The sequence below is a fragment of the Cervus elaphus genome, chromosome 15 (assembly GCF_910594005.1).
Source record: "Cervus elaphus chromosome 15, mCerEla1.1, whole genome shotgun sequence".
In the NCBI taxonomy this organism is placed as follows: domain Eukaryota; kingdom Metazoa; phylum Chordata; class Mammalia; order Artiodactyla; family Cervidae; genus Cervus; species Cervus elaphus.
The window spans coordinates 34,435,632-34,455,543 of NC_057829.1; the positions used below are offsets into that span (position 1 = coordinate 34,435,632).

Sequence of the window (19,912 nt, forward strand, 5' to 3'; positions counted from 1 at the left end):
GTTCTGCATTGGAGAGTCACAGAAGGGAACATGCAGGCTGGGCTTCAAAGTATAGATAGGAGTTTGCTAGATAGAGAAAGAAGACAGAGGGACACTGAGGAAAGCCTCAGAGGCTTGGAACACAAGTTCAACAGGCAGGAATGATAATAACACCCCCTCCCATTGATAGCCTATTTGCAAAACTTCTAAGTGCCATCATTGGATCATCAAATAAACATGAGTACTTTCATCCCATTTGAGCTGGAGAAATGGAGAGAAAGGTATAGGTACAGCTGAGCAGAGATTGACTGCGAGGCACTGGGCTTTGTATTTTTTGTTTCATCCTAAAAGAGTATTAGTCCCACTTTACAGATGAGAACATTGAGGCTGACTTAAGTAACATTTCTCAGGTCATAGGAATCATCAGTGGCCAACCATAGTCAAGGTTTGACCTCAAAGAATCTTAAGTTCAGAGCCTAGATAGTTAACCACTGGACTGAGAGGCCTCCCTCTGCCGTTTGAACATTAGCTAAAAAAAGTTTAGTCAGAGCCCTTGAATATTTGCCAATACACTCAGTCCAGGACGAAGCTAGTGATGTGATGTATTAAAGTGTTTTTTCCTGGGACACTGTTTGGGTTTCGTCTGCAGCCAGTCTTTGAAGCATAACTTCATGTCCCCTCTATGCCCTCACTGGATGGCTTCTGAAAGACAACTTCCCAAAGAATTTTTGGGAAGCACTGCCGCTTCTTGGAGCGCTCACGGACTTCTGGATTGCCTTTGTAATGTGTGCTTGCTTGCATCATTGCCATCTTTGTAAAGGGAGTTGCCACCTTACCTGACCCTAAGCTCCCTGTTGTTCACGTGTTAAGTCGTATCTGACTCTTTGCCACCCAATGGACTGCAGCACGCCAGACTTCCCTGTCCTTCACCATCTCCCAGACTTTGCTCAATCTCACATCCATTGAGCTAGTGATGCCATCCAACCATCTCATCCTCTGTTGTCCCCTTCTCCTCCTGCGTTCAGTCTTTCCCAGCATCAGGGTCTTTTCCAATGAATCAGTTCTTTGCATCCGGTGGCCAAAGTATTGAAGCTTCAGCTCCAGCATCAGTCTTTCCAATGAATATTCAGGGTTAATTTCCTTTAGCATTGGCCAGACCCACTGTCAACCTTGTCCTCAATTAGCCCTGTGATACTATGAGCCTCAGATCCTATGAGAGGCATCTGTTGAGCCCACTTCAAGGGATCACATGGGTTCTTGGGTGAAAGTCACTTCACACAGTTCGTTGCATGTAAAAGCCTCTCAGTGAATCATAATAATGATACTAGCAGCCAGTAGTTTCAGGGTGCGGGAGGTGAGCTGGGCTTTGCCTTACCCATGTGAGCTCACTAAATCCTCATGACTGCCTCTGAGAGAGGGGCTGTTCTTGTCCCTGGGCGTGGTGAGGGGTGGCCGCAGTGGACACAGAGGCATCGTGAGAGTGTAGCCACTTCACTAGCTTTCCTCTGTCCCCCTCTCTGGAGGGTAGGGCCTCTCCCTTCCTGAGTGGCAGTAGAGTCACAAGAGCACTGCAGGTGGTCAGCAGTCAGGCTGAATGAGTGAATGCATCCATTCATTCTCAGACATTGCTCTGGGGGCTGGCACAGAGGGGTGGTGTTTCTCTTTGGCACTTTGGTTAGTAGAGGCTTCCTGAGCCCTGCAGGTGTGTGAAGACACCATGCCAGGCACAGGTAGCCGGAGAACTCAGGGCTCCTGGGGCAGAAGGAAAAGGGCAGGGGGGTACTCGGGCCCCAAGCATATGAGGAGCAAGTGGAGCTCAGGTCAGTGGACGTGGTGAGGGCTTCCTGCTAGAGGCGGCCTTTGGAGGAAGAGCCTAAAGATGAGTGACATGTTTCAAGGTAAGGATGGAGCATCCCAGGTCTACATCTGGAGGCCCAGCGGTAAGGGAGTGGCTGCCCTGGGTTGGGAGTTGCTCGGCAGGTAGAACACTGCTGAGGTTGCTAGTGGTTCTGGCATTGGTGCCTCTGCAGGTGGTACAGGTTTGGCTGGATAGGACTGTGGCTTGTGGCCTGAGACCAGGCCATGCTGGATTGGAGGTGTGCAGAGCTGGGCAGGACTACTCAGAGTGGGTTCTTAGATCCGGGGGGCCTCCCTCTGAACTGAGCCCAGCTATGGACAGGAGGAGAGCAGTGGCTCCTGTGGGCGGCCCTGAAATGCCGGGGACCTCTGCCCCACGGGCTGAGCACACATGCTGGTGAAACAGTACTTACGGAGGAGGGACCCAGCCTCAGAGCACCCCCAGGGCCCTTGACCTCCTCTTCATTACCCTGAGCCCCTCCCACTCTGGTTGGACCCAGGAGCCTGGCTTGTCCTTGATGCTGGGGCCCCGGGAGCCGAGCGGGCCTGCTCCCCTCCCCCGACGGCAGTGTCTGAGTCTGGGCAGAGGCGTCGGCAGGGCTGACTGCCACCATGGGCCTGTGGGGGCGAGCGGCTCCCCCGAGCCAGCGGGCGCCGTCTCCCCAGGAGATGAGTCACAGCCGTGTCGGTGCGCCTGCCACTTCTGCTTCTGCAGCAGGTGCAAGTGGGGGCGAGCAAGTCCCCGCGACCACCCCTACATGCCGGTGCCCGTCTCCTCCTCCACGCATGCACCGCATCATGCCAGCGGGGCCCCTCGTGTGCACACGCACATACATGCCCGCCCCCCCCCCCCACACACACACACACCCTGAGTCTGCATCTGGGCTCTGGGGTGAACCTTCCAGCCAGACGGCGGGATGCCCAGTTTGGGAACCCGGGTTAAGTTTGCTTCTCACTAAGCCTGGGGTGGAGGGGACAAAACAGGAAGGAGCTGGTTTCCGCCCACAAGGCCCACCCACAAGCTACAGGGCAGTTGGGAGCTTGCTCACACGCCTGTATCCCGGTGAGCCGGGGCCTCCCCGCCTGAGGTGATGAGGCAGCAGCTGGTGGCTCATGGGGAGCTCCCAGGGGCCCTGCTTCCTGAGTCTGCTGGGTAAGAAGCTCGGCCACAAGCAGACTCAGCCTAGAGGGCTGGTGGGAGTTTGTGGGGCAGGAATTCTGGGGGGAGAGGACAGACTTCGGCCTGGGCTCTGCTCAGTTTAGTTTAGTCCAGGCACACATAGGGCAAGGGCCCCACAGGAGGGAGGGTGTCCAGGGGTCTCCTCTTTGTTGTTTAAAACCGTAGCCTGCGCGGCCTCCCTGTGAGACTGGAATGGCAGCCCTGGGACTAGGGGCTACCCTGGGGTCCCCAGCGACCTCCTGGGAGGGCAGGGCTGCTTCCAGCCCAGTTGTGCCGAGGAGCAGGCTCTGCTTGTTTTCCTGTTCTTCTCCATCCTGCCCAGGCTCTCCGGGCTCCCAGGCCCCCCGGCAGCACCCCCAGGTGTAGAGAGTGTGAGCTGTCGGTCACCTTTGGCCTGTGCCTCTGGGCCTCACTGTTTCCGCTGACCCACATCACATCTGGGCTGCAGAGGGACTGGTTCCCCGAGGAGGGCTCCTCACCCCCCAGTTCTAGGCCCACAGTTTTCCTCCCAGAAAGCATGAGTAATGCTGAAGTCACTCAGTGTCACTTTCCAGTTAAGAAAGACTTTTTGTTTGCAGTCTCCTCCTGGAGCCACATCATCAGACTTAGGCCACGGAGGCCTGTGTTCAGACTTAACCTGCCTGAGACCAGCGGGCTTCCCAGGTGGTGCTAGTGGTAAAGAACCCACCTATTAACGCAGGAGACATAAGCGGCTGAGTTCGATCCCTGGGTCAGAAAGATTCCCTGGAGGAGGGCATGGCAACCCACAATAGTAATCTTGTCTGGAGAATCCCATGGACAGAGGAGCCTGGAGGGCTATGGCCCATAGGGTCGCAAAAAGTCAAACGCAACTGAAGCAACTTAGCACGCATACCTGAGACTCTCAGAAATGTGTAGATTTACACCATGATCCAGGGTGCATGTGTGCTCATGTATAACATCAGGAAGTCAGCTCAAAGGTGATATTCCTCCTTAGTCTGTGCTCACACTTGATAGCTTTCTATTTTATTCCCTCCATTTTCCCCCTCCTGCTGGTTCAATGTCACAACACACTTCATGTGTCATGACCTGCAGTTTGAAGACCGAATAGAATGGGAGTGGGGGTAGGTGTTGTTCTTACGCCCACTTAACAGATGAGGAGACTGAGTCCATACAGGCTCGGAAGTTCGCACTGGGGCCCTGAGCCAGGGAGGGGCAGGACTTGTACCCGGGGTACCAAAAGAAACAGGTGAGAGTGAGAGGAAAAGGGAACAGGGGTGGAGTTGCTCTTCCCCAGGAGCTCAGGGCAGCAGCTCCAGTGAGGTGACTTCTGAGCAGAGACAGGAAGGAAGCCAGGGGCTGGCCAGGCAGAGAGGGTGTCCGGGCAAGGGAAGAGCAAGCATGGGCAGTCAGTGACACCGTCCCCCCTTCAGCCTGACCTGACTTGACCAACGTGACCGAGGGCCCTGCCCGGCGAGGAGCAGTACGCAAGGCTCAGACCCCCACTCCCTCAAACCCAGGGCCCCTTTTCCTGGAAGTCTGACCTCCAGGGCCTAAGCTGGCTGCTTTGCTGGGGTTCAGGTGTCTCCAGGCGTGAGTGAGCATGTTGGTCTTCTGCTGACTTCCTGTGATGAAGGTGCAAGTCAGACAGAGGCGTGAGGTGCTTTCCTAGCAAGCCACGCTCCTCCAGAGCCCCCTTCCCCCTCCTGCCCCCGCCGCCTTGCCGACCTCAGCCCGGTCGGAATGCCGTGGGCAGAGGTGGTAGCACAGACGTGGGTGCTCAGTGCTGCTTCTCTTTCTGGGGCTGCTTCTGGGGTTTTCTCTCTGTGAGAGGTGCTAGAAAAGTCAGCGTAGGGCGGGCTCCAGGGGACAGGCTGCCCCAGCCCGGCACTCCTGGGGACTGGGACCCTAGCGGGTCCTGTATGCTATTACCTCGCCGGCTCCTTCTCAAGTTTGTGCCCTGGTTCCCACCCTGGGGTCTGCTGGACCTCACTCTCCATCTGTGCCATGGCAACTAGTAGAAAGCTATTATTGAGCACTTATGATGTGAAGGACTGGGCATGGGGCCTTGCGTCTGATGACTGGGGGCTTCTGGGGAGATGTCATCAAACAAGGTGGGTACTGCTGGGACTAGAGGGGAGACTGGGGAGGTGGGGGTCGGCTCCTGGAGAAGTGAATGCTAAGGTGGTAAGCAGGGTAGGGTGGGATTAGTCAGTGGGGTAAACTGTTCTGCAGTGTGAGTTGGGACTTTGTGAACACTGGAAGCCACTGAAGGTCTTTGATTGTGTCTCAGGTTTCTGAGGGAGATTAACTTGGTGGGATGTGCATGAGAGTTTGGGTGGGAACAAGGGAGGAAGCACAGCAGGAAGGCCAGTACCTGTCATCTGGGAAGAAAAAGCAACTTGACGACCCTCCTTCCAAAGGCCAAGTCAGCTGAGCAGGGTGGCCAACTCACCATGAGGGCTTAGGAGGAGGGAAGAGCCAAGACTCAGACTGGGGCCCTGCTGACCTTTTCTGAGGAGTTCAAGTTAGTTGCTCAGTCGTGTCCAACTCTTGGCGACCCCATGGATTGTAGCCCGCCATCGGATGTAGCTGTCCATCGGATTTCCCAGGCAAAAATACTGGAGTGGGTTGCCATTTCCTCCTCCAGAGAATCTTCCCAACCTAGGGATCAAGCCTGAGTCTCCTGCGTTGCAGGCAGATTCTTTATCACCTGAGCCACCAGGGAAGCTCTTTCTGAGAAGGGATGGGTAGTTTTGAGGGGAAGTTGGTGCCAAGGAACCAGAGCTCTTTCTGGAGAACCTCTTAGAGCAGCTTGTGGTCGAAGGCAGAGCTTAGACTGAGCTGCAGGCCTCTTCTTCCATAGTGTGACCTGTGGACTTGGTCTCATGGGAGACAGCCAGCCGTGGGGGTGGCACCTCCGCAGTGAGGACAGGAGAGCTGGTCTCTGTCACACAGCAGGACACCGTGCCCGGCTCAGGGGATCCAGAACGCAGAACGGCCAGGAGCCGCAGAGCATGGTGGGGTGATGGGGCATGCCTCCCTCTGAGCCTGTGTCTGCAACACCCCTGAGGACCCTCCTCTGTCTCTCTCTGCAGTGATGGGTCATTCCCCTATGACTCTGTCCCTTGGCAGCAGAACACCAACCAGCCTCCCGGCTCCCTCTCCGTGGTCACCACGGTTTGGGGAGTGACCAACACATCCCAGAGCCAGGTAAGAGCCTGTCATCTCTCCCAGCCACAGCCCCTTCCAGGCCCTTCCAGACCATCCATCCTGGTCACGTTGCCATGCTAGCCCTGCTGGCTCTCCCAGGCTCTTCCCCTGCTGGAAAGACCAGCTGTCCGTCACACCCAGCTGTGGACAGGTCCCACCCATCTCTACCCAGGATGGGCCCACACCCGCCCCAGGAGGATGGCGCCTGGCCCTCTGCACTGCCGCAGCCCTAGGGCCTTGCTGGGGCAATGGCTTTCACCTGACAGAGAGCAAAGGGCTCTTTCCTGGCTCACGTTTACTTAGGTTGGATTAACAAGAGAACTTCCTGGAGGTTATTGAGCTCAGGGCCCCAACACCTGGAGTCTTTGACCCTGGATGGCCTGGGTTAGATTTCAGCGAAAGATTGAGCCTAAAACTTGTGACAGACTCCACCCCACATCCCTCGTCTACCCTGCCTTCCGCTCTTGTTCCTTCCTCTTTCCTCCACACCTTCCTTCCCGCCTCCTAGCCACGTGAATGGCTCAGGGCCACTTGCCACCCTGGAGAGAACCAGCGCACTTTACCTGCGGTCTTGGGCCACGGGGAGCCCCTTGGCCAGGACCCTGCCACCCTCCAGAGCTAGAGGGCTGGGCTTCCCTTGGCCCTCACAGAGCAGCAGCTCCGGGCCTCCGTGTGGCCTGACCCTTGGGCATCCAGGCTGCGTGGTAGGACGGGAAGACTGAGAAGTCCAGGCCTTTCCCACCTGCAGCCAGGTGCAGGACCAGCCTCACCTTGTTCCACCCTGGGATGATGTTCTCATCTACACAGCCTGCTTCTGGGCTGGGTTACCCGCTTCTAATATTGTGTATACTGTGCCAGCAGTTCATGCCGAGGAAATTGAAAAGCCCCACTACCCCTTTCCTCCTCCTCTTTCTCTGTTGTCCTCCCTCTGTTTTGATGCTCACCCCACCCCCACCCCCTGCCATTCCTCCTTTTCCCTCCCTGCACCACTTGGGGTACCCGCGTAGGTGACAGCCACTCTCTCTGCCCACAGGTCCTTGGGAACCCTATGGCCAATGCCAACAACCCCATGAATCCAGGCGGCAACCCCATGGCGTCGGGCATGACCACCAGCAACCCCGGCCTCAACTCCCCACAGTTTGCTGGGCAGCAGCAGCAGTTCTCGGCCAAGGCCGGCCCCACTCAGCCCTACATCCAGCAGAGCATGTACGGCCGGCCCAACTACCCCGGCAGCGGGGGCTTCGGGGCCAGGTGAGCAGGGCCGGCCTGCAGGTCACATGCGGCGCAGCTGGCGGGGGGGCGTTCTGAGGGCCGTCAGCCCGTGGGGTTGAAGGACAACCTTTTTATTCCCCTGAATGACCCTGCTCTGCGTCGCACCTTTCCAAGTTGGGAGACGCCGAGAGAGCTGGGGTGCAGGAGGGTCCGCTCTGCCGTGCTGCTTGTGGAGGCGGAAGAGCGCAGGGACTGGAGGCCCGCGGTTCAGGAGTAAGGGAGGGAGACGGAAAGGAACCCCAGGAAGGCCCTCCGGGGACGTGGGGTGGGGCAGAGGCGCCCCGTTCCTCCCCTCGCTGTCCATCCCCCCTGTCCAGGACTGCCCTGTGGCCTCACCCCTCCCAGATCCCCAGGGCTGACCGCAGTCCTGCCAGGGGTCAGTGCAGTGTGGCCTCCTGGCTAAACACAGCTGCATCCCCATCTTGCCATCTTCTGCTGGGGCCATGGGCCAGTGGCTCAGGTTCTCTGAGACTCGGTGTCCTCCTCCAGGAGATGGGCTCACTGGGGTGGCCGAGAGTGCCGTGACCTAGGGTGTAGGAGCGAGCACCCACTAGGACCCAGGTGGGGCTCCAGGCACACAGCAACTTGGTGGTTCCCAAGTGGCCCGAGGGACTGACCGCCCACAGGAGGCCCCTGTCCCCACCGGGCTCTGAGTCTGGACCTCCCCGCTCCATGAGCTGTGGGCAGGAGGGCCTGGAACGGCCCGACCTCTCTCTCCCCACCCAAGGCTGGTCATGGGTTCATCTTTAGGCTCAGGCAACATCTAACTCACCCTTCTTTTCTCCCTCACAGTTACCCTGGGGGTCCGAATGCCCCAGCAGGCATGGGTGTCCCTCCACACACCAGGCCGCCCGCTGACTTCACTCAGCCAGCAGCTGCCGCTGCAGCAGCTGCAGTGGCGGCAGCAGCAGCCACGGCCACGGCCACAGCTACGGCCACCGTGGCAGCCTTGCAAGAAACACAGAATAAGGATATTAACCAGTATGGACCGGTAAGGGCCACACTAGTCCTGGTCCACTCAGCAGACAGCCCCGGGGATCGGAGTCGGGCTGTCCGCGTCTGTGTGCGGGGAGGAGCGGATGGTGTCACGGTGCATTTAGGTTTTCCTAGAAGCACAGGGAGGGTTATATGTTGAGGTGTGGGTGTGTCAGTGTGAATGAGTGTGGTGGAGGGTGTTTGGGAGCTTGTGTTGGTTTTCCATGTTGCTTGTATATCTCTGTATGGGGAAAGATGTTCCATATTGCAATCTGGCCCCCACTTAACCGAAGAGCAGGCTGTGTCTAAAGCAGCCTCAATGCCATTCTGTCCCCTGGTGTCCTCTGAAGACCAGGGCTCCGCTAGTTGTCTCATCTGTGGATTTTGCCCAGGTCCCAGCTCTGACATTCAGAAGGATGGGATGGGATGTGAGGAGAGGGGGAGCGCTCGCAGAAATGCAGGACGGGTGTGGAGGTTGGGGATTTAAGTTTGGGGACAGCAGGGCGGGTGGGCAGAGATAGGCAGAGCTGAGTCCACCTCAGACTTGATGGATAGAGGGTGTGTATCTATTGGCTGAGAAACAAGGGCAGGGCCAGGGCTTCCAGGAAAGGGGCTCTTGCCTCCATCCTCATCCACCGCCATTCTCCCATGCCCCTCCCCACCCCTGCACCCCCTTTCCCGTTCCCTGCCTGCCTCCCTGGAAATGCTGCCTGTGCATTGAAATGACTGCGCCCCACCCCTTAACACTCCTCGGGCTGCATCTTTCCTGTGCGGCCTGCAGAGGGCAGCCGTGAGCCCAGGCGGCTGGTGGTCCTTTGGAGCCAGGTCACCAGCTGCAGCCACACAGGAAAGTGCCCCAACTCCCAGTCCTGAACCCCCCACTTCCCCCACCCTTCCTTCCCTGCACTTTCAATGCATGTGGCATTTTATTCTTTTTTTTTTTCTTCTTCTCCCGTTGAAGGTCTGTTCCTCTTTCCAGATGGGTCCCACCCAGGCGTATAACAGCCAATTCATGAACCAGCCCGGGCCTCGGGGGCCTGCCTCCATGGGGGGCAGCATGAACCCCGCAAGCATGGCGGCTGGCATGACACCCTCGGGGATGAGCGGCCCTCCCATGGGCATGAACCAGCCCCGGCCGCCCGGCATCAGCCCCTTTGGCACACACGGGCAGCGGATGCCCCAGCAGACGTACCCGGGCCCCCGGCCCCAGTCCCTTCCCATTCAGAGCATAAAGAGGCCATACCCTGGAGAGGTGAGTGTGGTAGCAGGCAGACGGCGGGCAGGATGGGTGGCGGGGAGGACCTGGGACTTGCAGACACGGTGCTGTGGGCAGTACCTTGAAAAGGGCCTGGATTGACCCTCAGGGAACCCGAACCAAAAGGCAGCGTCTTAGGAGTCAGGTGCTTCTGAGTTTAAGGTCAGCACTGGCATGTCCCATCGAGAAGACCTTGAGCAAGTCACGTCTTCTCCTGGAATCTCTGTTTATTTCTTTCATGACCACCTAGCCCACGTCATGGGGCTGCCTGGAAGTCTTGAATGAGGGGATGTATCTGGAGCTCCTGGCCCTGGGGCTGGCATGAGCAGGCACTCAGCAAGCAGTGACTGCCCTTAGGACTTTCTGCTGTCTTAGCGCAGACAGTAGCTGGGCGACCTGGGGTAAGGCACTAAGATCTCCTTGGGTCCACATTCCTCACACCCATGTGAGGGCATCTCACCCAAGAGGGAGAGAGGAGACAAAGCCCTGTGACAATCTGAAGGCCCTGCACCTCGGAGAAGTGATTGGAAGGCAGGCAGCATGTTCCTGGGGCCCTGCCAGGACCAAGGCTGCCTATCAGGCTACCCGGCCAGCTCATCCACAGGATCGGGGAAGACCAAGGGAATCAAACCCACGCCTCCTGTCCTCCAGGAGCTAGGACTTCAGCCGGAAGGATGAGGTCTAAGCTGGAAGCCACAAAGGAATGATGCATGATGGGGTGTTTGGAACTCAGCATGAGGTCTGAAGAAGAACTTCCTGGAGGGGGAGTCACAGGGCCTTCAGAGAGCACTCAGAAAATAGGTTGGCAGCGAATGGCCTATGTGGGTACCTAGGTAAAGGTTTAGTTCATCTGCGGAAGACACAGAGATGCTTCTCGAAAGGCCCACCTTGACTCCTCACCTGGATGGAGCCCATCCCGAGCACCTCCCAGTGTCTGCTTGCACACCTCTTCTCAGCTTGGCTCCACCCCGTCTCAGGACTGTGCCTTCTGCTTGGGCTTAAATGTGGCGTTAGAGCCAAGACCTCGAGGTCCTCAAAGGTCTGTGTGCTTCCCCTCGGCATCCACCGCACCCTTGGGCTAGAAGATGGCTTGGCCACTGATGGAGATGACCTGGGTCCAAGACAGAAGAGGTCAGGGTCAAACAAGGTCAAGCCCAGACCTCCTCCAGGTTGGCACCAGCTCAGAGAGAAGCCCGAGAAGAACGGCAGCTCCCGAGGCCCTGGCTGTCCTTGGGGATGGGAGGGGCCCTTGACCTGTGCGCCTCACTCCCAAGCACAGACCCCACACGAGTTCAGAGCCTTCTCAGCCCCTTCTGTGTTCAAAATCCCAGCATCCCCACTAGCTGGGCTGGGAGTGCATCTGTAGGCCCAGCCTCGGGACTGCTGGCGCCCAAGGAGGTGACCACAGAAGAGGCAGCAGAATTCCCAGCATCAGCCTGGTGTCAGCCCTGCTCCTGTGCATTGCTGGCTCCCCAGCTCTTGCCTGCCACAGCAGGGCACACCAAAGGCTCTCACTTATCTTGACCACCTTTGTCTTTATCTGCAGTAAACTCCTGATGCTACCCAGCTACCCAATGCCTGACACTGGGCTGTGGCATCAGGGGCCGCAGCCAGCACAGCTTGAGCCTGTCTGAGAAGCTCTAAGTACATACACACTCGTAGAACCTCTCAGGTTGTCGGAACCCTGGGGCGGGGGCTAGTGTCAGTCACCTGGTCCCGCACAGGACTCTGCTGGTGGACAGTCCCCAGCCTCCACTTCCTGTCCTGCAGTGATGTGACAGGAATCCCACCGTAACACAGAACAGCTGCTGTGTGACAGTAATGTGAACTGGCCAAGTTCTTCACTGCTGATGCAAACCTGGTTCTCCTCTGCCACTTACCCTCTGCCCTTCTTTCATGTATTGAGCAAGTTTTCATTGCTGGCCTGTTTTCTGCCAGACCCTGGGACACAACCATCTCCTGCACCTCCGAGCCGAGAGGGCAAGAGAGACAGCTAATAGACAAGGGGTTTCAACAGACGGAAGCAGCACCGACTCTGCAGGATGTAATGACGTGGGGTGCCCCAGGGTCACCTGATCTTACAAATGAGGAGGCAACTGGAAGGTGGGGAGTGGCTCTTCCAGGACAGTGATCCTGCCCCTCCCAGGAACGGTTGCCTTCCCCGAGAGGGGTTGTCTTGTCCCTTCAGCAGCCTAGTTCTCCCGACCTCTGCATGGATGACCCAGAACTCAACATCAGTGTGTTCTGCTCAGTGTGGGGTAGGGGGAGAGAGCCTCTCAGATTCAGGGGCTCAGCTTTGCAGATGTGCCTCCTGTTGTCTGTCACAAACCAAGCACCAGGAGAAATCCAAAGGGGGCTTCGGAATCAAGTGCCTGCCTGATGGTGTGAACAAGAGGCTCTGGAAGTGCCCAGGGGCGTGGGGCTTCCAGAAAGACAGCTTTCAGGGGAGGTGGCCCTTGAGAAGAGAGGCCAGCTGTTACGTCCCTGCATGTCAGGGCAGGAAGGGGCCCCAGGCATCATCTTGTTTAGCTGCTCCTCTTTGCAGGCGGGGTGGATGTTTTGTGGGTGGCAGTCATCAGGGGCAGAGGAGAGGAGAGGAGGCGGCCCCAGCATCGGTGAGCAGCTTGGCTTCCAGACACTGATGACCTTCCCTGCTCCTTTCTCTGCCACCACAGCCTAACTATGGAAACCAGCAATACGGACCAAACAGCCAGTTCCCCACCCAGCCAGGCCAGTACCCTACCCCCAACCCCCCGCGGCCGCTCACCTCTCCCAACTACCCCGGGCAGCGGATGCCCAGCCAGCCGAGCACCGGGCAGTACCCGCCCCCCACGGTCAACATGGGGCAGTATTATAAGGTGAGTCCCGCTGCCCCACGGGCCCCTTCCCTCCTCACCAGCTCAGCTCCCTTCCCCTGCCTGTGTCATCCTGGCCCTGGGCACCCCCTGAGGTCACCAGTGGGCCTGCGGAGATTTCTGGATGTGACCACGTGTGCTCTGAGCTGTGCATAATGACAGACTGGCTTTTCTTGGTTCCTGTTCTCACGGGGCTCAGACGATGGTTTTCCTTCTCCTTTTACTATTTATAGTGCATGTAAGATAATAACAATGAAGGAAATATATTTTTTTAAGAAAAAGCACCCGCTCGAATATATTTATGTTTGATATTCTTTGCACATGGGCTCCAACAATGTTATACGGTTGTTATTATGGTTGTAATTTTGAACCTATTTCTTTCACTTGACACAGTGTGTTACTTATTGCTACAGTCCCAGTGATTGTCACTTTTAATGGCTGCCTGACATCCTACTGAGAACCATGCAGCATTTTATCCTTTCTGTTGGACATGTGGGGTTTTTTCTGCGGTTTCACTTTTGAAATAGTACAATAATATTTTCAGGCACGTAACTCTTTCCTTCTTTGGGATTACTATAAAATACATTCTCAGGAGCGAGGAAGACTCTGGAAATAATTTACACCTATTTGCTCATGAATCACGCCAATTTACATGATCACCCACTACTTGGCTTACGTGGGCTTACTATTTTTACCGCAACTTCAGCACATTAGGTGTTGCTATTTCTATAAACTCACTAAATTAGTAGCAATGGGCAGAGAGAGGCAAAGCACTGAAGACCGCGGTGACCTGCTCTGCCCCCACCCTGCCCCCCACCCCAGCACTGGGCGGGCCTTGTCACCATCCCCTGTCCTTCTGGAAGATTTTCATTTCAGGAGGGAGAGAGGGTTTCTGGTAGCTTTTCTGCCTTCCATTCATGGCTTTGTTTATCTTGCTTTACCAGCCAGAGCAGTTTAATGGACAAAATAACACCTTCTCTGGAAGCAGCTACAGCAACTACAGCCAAGGGAACGTCAATAGGGTATGTTTCAGTTTCCATCTTGGGAATTATAACCCACATGCACTGTGTTAGAGCGGGCCTCACTGTTTCTGCCCCAGTCTTTCTGGACGTTAGTAGGGCCATCTGCTCCAAGCCACAGAGATGCTTAGAGAATCCACAGTTCAGATGGGTGGGATGGGAATGAGTGTGGACCTGGCCAGCCCAGGAAAAGAGCAATGTGGGGACTAAGAGACCAAGGGAAGGGGCTCCTGGAGATGCTTCACGCCTGACTCCATCTGGGGACCGCAGTGTGGTGGGATGGGGATGAAGGACATGGCCTACAGTCATGCTGTGGGCAGCAGGAGACCTGGAATAGTTTCCAGCTTTCTTCTTCTCCCCAGACTATATTAGGCAAGTCCTCCATCACCCTGAGCCTGTGTTCTCATTGGTCAAATGGGCTGGGGACCCTACAATCTTTCGATGTCGTGACCCAAGGGAAGGGTGGTGATGCCCTTCCCAGACCCACCTGTCTTCCTATGGGGGCAGAGGCCTGAGTGCGGCCAGAGTGGAGGCAGGGATTTCCCGGGAGGGTCTCTTCCCTTGGGGGAGCAACGGCTGCAGCCCAAGGAGGCTAGGGTGGGTGGGGTCTGTGTCCAGAGCCATGGCCCCTCCTTCCTTATTCCATGAACCCGTAACCTATATGTGGTTTCTCTTTCCTTCCAGCCTCCCAGGCCGGTTCCTGTGGCAAACTACCCCCACTCACCTGTTCCAGGGAACCCCACGCCCCCCATGACCCCCGGAAGCAGCATCCCCCCATACCTGTCCCCCAGCCAAGACGTTAAGCCACCCTTCCCGCCTGACATCAAGCCAAATATGAGCGCTCTGCCGCCGCCCCCAGGTGAGCGCCCCTCTCTCTCCTTCACGCCCTCCCGCCCTCTGTCCAGACACCTCCACATGCCCCCGCCTCCCCTTCCCCCAGAGTACACCAGGAGTCAGGGCACTTGGAAGTCTGACTGCTGGCCTGTGGGGTTGGGCGTGTGAAAAGAGTGGGGGGTGTGAGAGCAGACCTCCTCCCCCCCTGCCTGAGCAGTGGGAGGCTGGGAGGCAAAGTGGCGCTCAGCTGTGGAAAAGGACTGGGAGACGTCTTCAGGGCTTCCAGGGCAGATGGCAGGTGGGGACAAGAATAGGATGCATGGGACATGGGATGCAGGGATGCTCAGGATGGGGTCCAGTGGACCGGAAGATGCCGGGGGCTGTCTGATGTGCCCTTAGGCACACAGCCCAGCTGCTGTGGCCCTGTTCACACACACGTGCGGGGCATGCAGCCAAGGGTGCGTGTCGTGTGCCACGGCGGCCAGGGCTCACCGGCTCCTCCCCTGTGCAGCCAGCCACAATGACGAGCTGCGGCTCACGTTCCCCGTGCGGGACGGCGTGGTGCTGGAGCCCTTCCGCCTGGAGCACAACCTGGCCGTCAGCAACCACGTCTTCCACCTGCGGCCCACGGTCCACCAGACGCTGATGTGGAGGTGAGTGTGAGGGCGCGGCACAGCCCACGCCAGGTGGAGGCGGCCCTGAGGCTGACATCTGGGCCCTGGCCTTGCCTGGGAGAGGTGGTAACAGCATCTGTTTGACACCGTCGCCTGTTCGGCACCACTGACTGGGCCCTGCTGTGTGCAAGGCCTTGGGAATGTCATGGGAAACCTACCGGTGCCTGGGAGACAGACAGAGCTGCCTTGGCGTAGTGGCCCAAGGGTAGGATCAGCTGTCACTCACCCCGGTCCTGAGCGAGCGCTCTAGGACAAATTCCCAGGGGAAACAGTGGCTAGCTGAGACCTAAAGGCTGAGAAGGAGGATAATCCAGCGGGGACTCTAAGCTGGCCCCTGACTGTGGCTCATGTGGCCAGAGCCAGGAATATAGAGAGGTGCAGGAGCAGGGCTGGGTCCTTCCTGAACCAAGCAAGCAGCTGGCCACTGGGCGCGGCTGCTGCTCAAACATCCAGCGCTGGAGCGTGGGGTCTAGAGGCCCCTGCTAGCCCAGGCTCTGTGTTCTGAGCCTCTTATACCTGATCTCGTTTGATCTTATGAGCAGGCATTGCTTGCCCCATTGACAGTGAGGAAATGGAGGCCAGAGAAGTGGTTAGCTTGGGTGAGTCCTCACAGGTAGCAAGAAGCAGAACTGGGAGTTGGGCTCAGACCTCTTAGACACCAGAACCCATTGGTGTCTCCACCCTCGGTCCCTTCTCGGCCAGGACTCAGCTGCCCGCTGAGCACCTTGAGGGCATGAGATGTGTCTGAGCTGAGCGCCTGCCTGCACACACACACCTGTGCACACACAGCTCTGCACACACAGCTGGCCCATCGCCTTGATCAGGGGGATCAGGCTTCAGAGCAGGCCTGAGACAGCCAGGGGGAGCATAAGGGCGTGGGAGCACAGACGCTCAGGCAGGAGAGATGCCCATGCAGGGGCCCTGCTCACTCACCCCTCCTTACCTGTGAGTACCCTCGCCCACGAGACCTCCTGTGCCCTGGCCACTGGCCCTGCTCACCTTTCATGCATGTGTGGTCCCTGCTGGGTTTGTGGGAATTCTTTCAGGGCCGTGTCCTTGGGGCCCACCATGGAGGGGAATGGGGAGACTGGACCAAACATGGCCCTGGCCTGGGATGCTTCTTCCACAGGAGCCTAGGACATAATCAGTCTTCCAGCTGGTCTCGTTGAGTTAGTGACTGTCCTTTCTGTCCGTCTGTCTCTGTCCTTACATGCAGGGGGCTGGGAGATAGTGGCCAGAGTTGTGGGAGTCCTGGGGGAACTGGGGTTGTTGGGGTGGGTTTTGATAGGTGGGGCCTGGGCAGTGGGAATGTCCAGGGAGAGAGAGGAGGTGGTCGGGGGAGACTTCATGGCTGAGGACGGAGTCCTGGGCCACTTGATGGGGGCTGTGATGAGGTTGAGGTGTGTGGCCCCGCCAGGCATCCTGGAGGCTCTGGGCAGCCCCCTGGCAGAGCCACCCTGAGCCTCGGCTCCACCCCCAGGTCGGACCTGGAGCTGCAGTTCAAGTGCTACCACCACGAGGACCGGCAGATGAACACCAACTGGCCAGCCTCGGTGCAAGTCAGCGTGAACGCCACGCCCCTCACCATCGAGCGCGGGGACAACAAGACGTCCCACAAGCCGTTGCACCTCAAGCACGTGTGCCAGCCGGGCCGCAACACCATCCAGATCACTGTCACCGCCTGCTGCTGCGTGAGTGTGTGGGAGGTGGGGGAGCCTCAGCGCCCCGTGGGGTCAGCCATGGCCTGGGGTCCCCCTCCAAACAGCTCCCGGAGTGATCTTTTAGAAGTACCCCAGAAATGTGCCGCTGTCCTCACGCCCCACTCCCCCGGGACTATGGGACGAAATTCAGGCCACTGTGCTCTGGCCCAAGGCCTGGCCTTCTCCCTTCTTGCACCACAGCCTCCCCTCCACTTCCTCTTGGAGCTCTTAGACACCACCTGCCCCCATGCCCACCACCTTCTTCCACTGGGGAAGTCCTGTGTCTCCCTCAAAGCTAGGCTCCATTCATACCTCATTTTCAAAAAATGTTTATATTCTAATCATCTTTTCCCCCAGACCCAACTCCACCAAGTCTGGAGTTAACTCCCTCCCTTGATCATCCAGCAATGCTAGCTTAGAGCTCTGTATGTGTGTGTGTGTATGTGTGTGTCCCCTGACCTGTGACTCACTGCTCTAGGACCACATCTAAGCCATGCTCCTATCCCCCAGGATCAGGGCCTGGCACTTGGGTCTTGCTTGGGAATTTGCAGTTTACCTCCCCCTCACCACCGCCCGCTGGTCTCCCTGGAGGAGAAAAAAGAGCTCTGATCTGGCCCTCATGAGAGTTGGGACTTTAAGACCACCCAGAGATAGGAGTCACAGGACTAGGGATGCTGTCAGAGTGAGGAGCTTATGGGGGCTTGTTGGGGTGGGCAGTCCTAGAAGGCTTCCTGGAGGAGTGAAGACAAGACAACATCTTGTGGCAGGAAGGATGGAGTAGGCATGATGGGGAACAGCAGGGTGCAAGGGTAGGAAGTGTTTGGCTCCAATCCTGATGCCTTGTGCCTGTGACCACCTTCAGGGGAGGGGGTTGCTATTTGAGCATCAGAGTCAGCTTTGGTGGAGACCCACTGTCCCTGGGGAGTGACCCCTGTCTGGATCCCCAGCTCACAGGTCCCAAGACACATCCTGGTCCTTTAGGGCTCTCCCAGGTCCCAGGGACCCTCTCCTAGCAGAGCATCACTGTGGACGTGGGGCCCTTTCCTGTGTTTAGCCTCTGGGGCACGGTGAGTGGGCATGGGGGCCACATGGCAGGGAACGAGTCTCCGCTTTTTCTTGGCAGTCCCACCTCTTTGTGCTGCAGCTGGTCCACCGGCCCTCTGTGCGCTCCGTGCTGCAAGGCCTCCTCAAGAAGCGGCTCCTGCCTGCGGAGCACTGTATCACGAAAAGTGAGTGGGGGCTCGGGGCTGGAACCAGACCCCAGTCTCTCTGCATGCACTGTCCCTCAAGCCTGACACCACTGGGCCCTGAGGGTCCCCTGGCACGAGGCCCTCCCCCTTCCCTTCCAGTGCCCCTCCTCTGGGGTTGTGGGGACAATCCGATGAGTACACAGTACTGTTATCACAGGATATGAGGCAGATTAAACCAAGATGCCATGGTGTAGGTAGTCTGGGCAGGCTCCCTGGAGGTGATCACCTGGAAGGATGGGAGGAACTGGAGAAGAGGGTTCTTCATTGTGGGGTAAGCACAGAGGTCAGTTGCAGACTGGGCTCCTCACCTCAACAGCCCAAGCCCAACTTGAGAGGAAAGACCTTGGCTTAGAGTCCCAGGAGCAGACACTTGGGGTAGGGGGCACCATGCAGGAAGTGGGAAGTATGCTACTACACCCCCTTCAAATGTGCTTCTTCGTATTCTGAGCCCTAGAATCCTGCCAGGCCATTTCCACACTTGGAGAACTAAGCGCAAAAGTGCCTGTGGGGCTCTCCCACTGACCCAGAAAATCAGTGAAGTGCCAGACTGTTTTGGCAGGTTTTGCAGAAAGTCCTGCCTTCCTAATGAAGGTAGGGCATGAACTGCAGAAACTGAGGGGCTGACGGCATGGCCACCTCCAGGGACACTTCACACTTATCAACTGAAGAGTGTCATTCCAGAGTACTGGGTATCCCAGGGCCCCCAACATGCCGATCTCGCTTTCACCCAGGCCAAGGTGCCCTGCACCTATTTATGAGACCTCCCAGTGTTAGGGGTTGTGGAGAACCAGGGTGTGCATCAGTCACTTGAGGGAGTGGGGGAAGTACAGGACATTCTTGTCCTGCCTATCCACTTCTGCCTCCACCCTATAGTCAAGCGGAATTTCAGCAGTGTGGCGGCCTCATCGGGCAACACGACCCTCAATGGGGAGGATGGCGTGGAGCAGACAGCCATCAAGGTATCTCTGAAGTGCCCCATCACATTCCGGCGCATCCAACTGCCTGCTCGAGGCCATGATTGCAAGCATGTCCAGGTGAGCAGTCCTGGGAGGAGCCTCCTGGAATCTGGCTGGGATGGCAGTGGGGTAGGCTCAGGGCAGCAGGGCTGTCTCTAACCCTGGAAGGATGCCCTGGCCATCAGCAGCTGATTTCACTCACTCATTCCTGCCATCATGTATCCGTCAAGCAACTTCTCTGTGTACCCAGAGCTGGGTCCATCTGGTTTGTGTATCGCCAATGAGCTGTTGAAGTGTCAGGACTTAACTTCTCTGGATTTGAGGAAGTCTCATGAGGTTTTATTGAGCAGTTAGGATGGATGTAAACCTCACTGGTGGGACCTGCTTCTTCCCTATGAACTAAGACATGAACAATTCAGAGGATGGACTAGTAACAAAGTTGGAAATAAGAGGATGGAACCCCCACCCCCAAAATGAAAGTGCTGGGGATTTGGAATTCAGGCTTCATTGGTTATGCACCATCATAGCAATTCATTCTTCCCCTCTAAGCCTCAGTACCTCCTCTGGGCCGTGGGGACAGTTTCCTTGCCCAACTCACAGAACTCTTTGGATATGACAGATAATGACAGTTGTCATGATGTCTACAGATGGGAGAGGTATCCACTCACTTCTTTTGGTTTCCTCTCAGAGGGAGCCAGAAAGAATTATAGAGACCTCTTCTGGAGCCCCAGAGGCTCCAGAACTGGATTTAGACAGTCCCAGCCCTGGCAGACGTCACAAGCCAGCTGGAAATACTGCCTTTTCGGCCACCATGGCTGGTGTGAACCGGAGAGCAGGGGCACCTCTGCCCGGTTCATCCTGAGGCCTTGCCCTGAGCTCAGGAAGTGGCGCCGGGTTGAGTGCCTGGTCACAGT

At 57.2% G+C, this 19,912-nt stretch overlaps 1 protein-coding gene across 6 annotated transcripts in view; it reads left to right on the forward strand.

Annotated features, from left to right (window-relative positions):
- ZMIZ1 (zinc finger MIZ-type containing 1) overlaps nucleotides 1-19,912 on the forward strand; it is a 171,643-nt gene that overhangs the window by 139,807 nt on the left and 11,924 nt on the right. For 5 of the 6 annotated variants that reach the window (XM_043926013.1, XM_043926012.1, XM_043926015.1 and 2 more), the window contains 11 exons: nucleotides 6,094-6,208; nucleotides 7,242-7,459; nucleotides 8,273-8,471; nucleotides 9,417-9,707; nucleotides 12,386-12,568; nucleotides 13,510-13,587; nucleotides 14,269-14,443; nucleotides 14,930-15,071; nucleotides 16,573-16,783; nucleotides 17,916-18,021; nucleotides 18,916-19,076. In XM_043926013.1, coding sequence (XP_043781948.1) covers nucleotides 6,094-6,208; nucleotides 7,242-7,459; nucleotides 8,273-8,471; nucleotides 9,417-9,707; nucleotides 12,386-12,568; nucleotides 13,510-13,587; nucleotides 14,269-14,443; nucleotides 14,930-15,071; nucleotides 16,573-16,783; nucleotides 17,916-18,021; nucleotides 18,916-19,076 — 1,879 coding nt within the window. The remainder of the gene's footprint in view (nucleotides 1-6,093; nucleotides 6,209-7,241; nucleotides 7,460-8,272; nucleotides 8,472-9,416; nucleotides 9,708-12,385; nucleotides 12,569-13,509; nucleotides 13,588-14,268; nucleotides 14,444-14,929; nucleotides 15,072-16,572; nucleotides 16,784-17,915; nucleotides 18,022-18,915; nucleotides 19,077-19,912) is intronic. The other variant, XM_043926014.1, reaches the window with a different exon arrangement.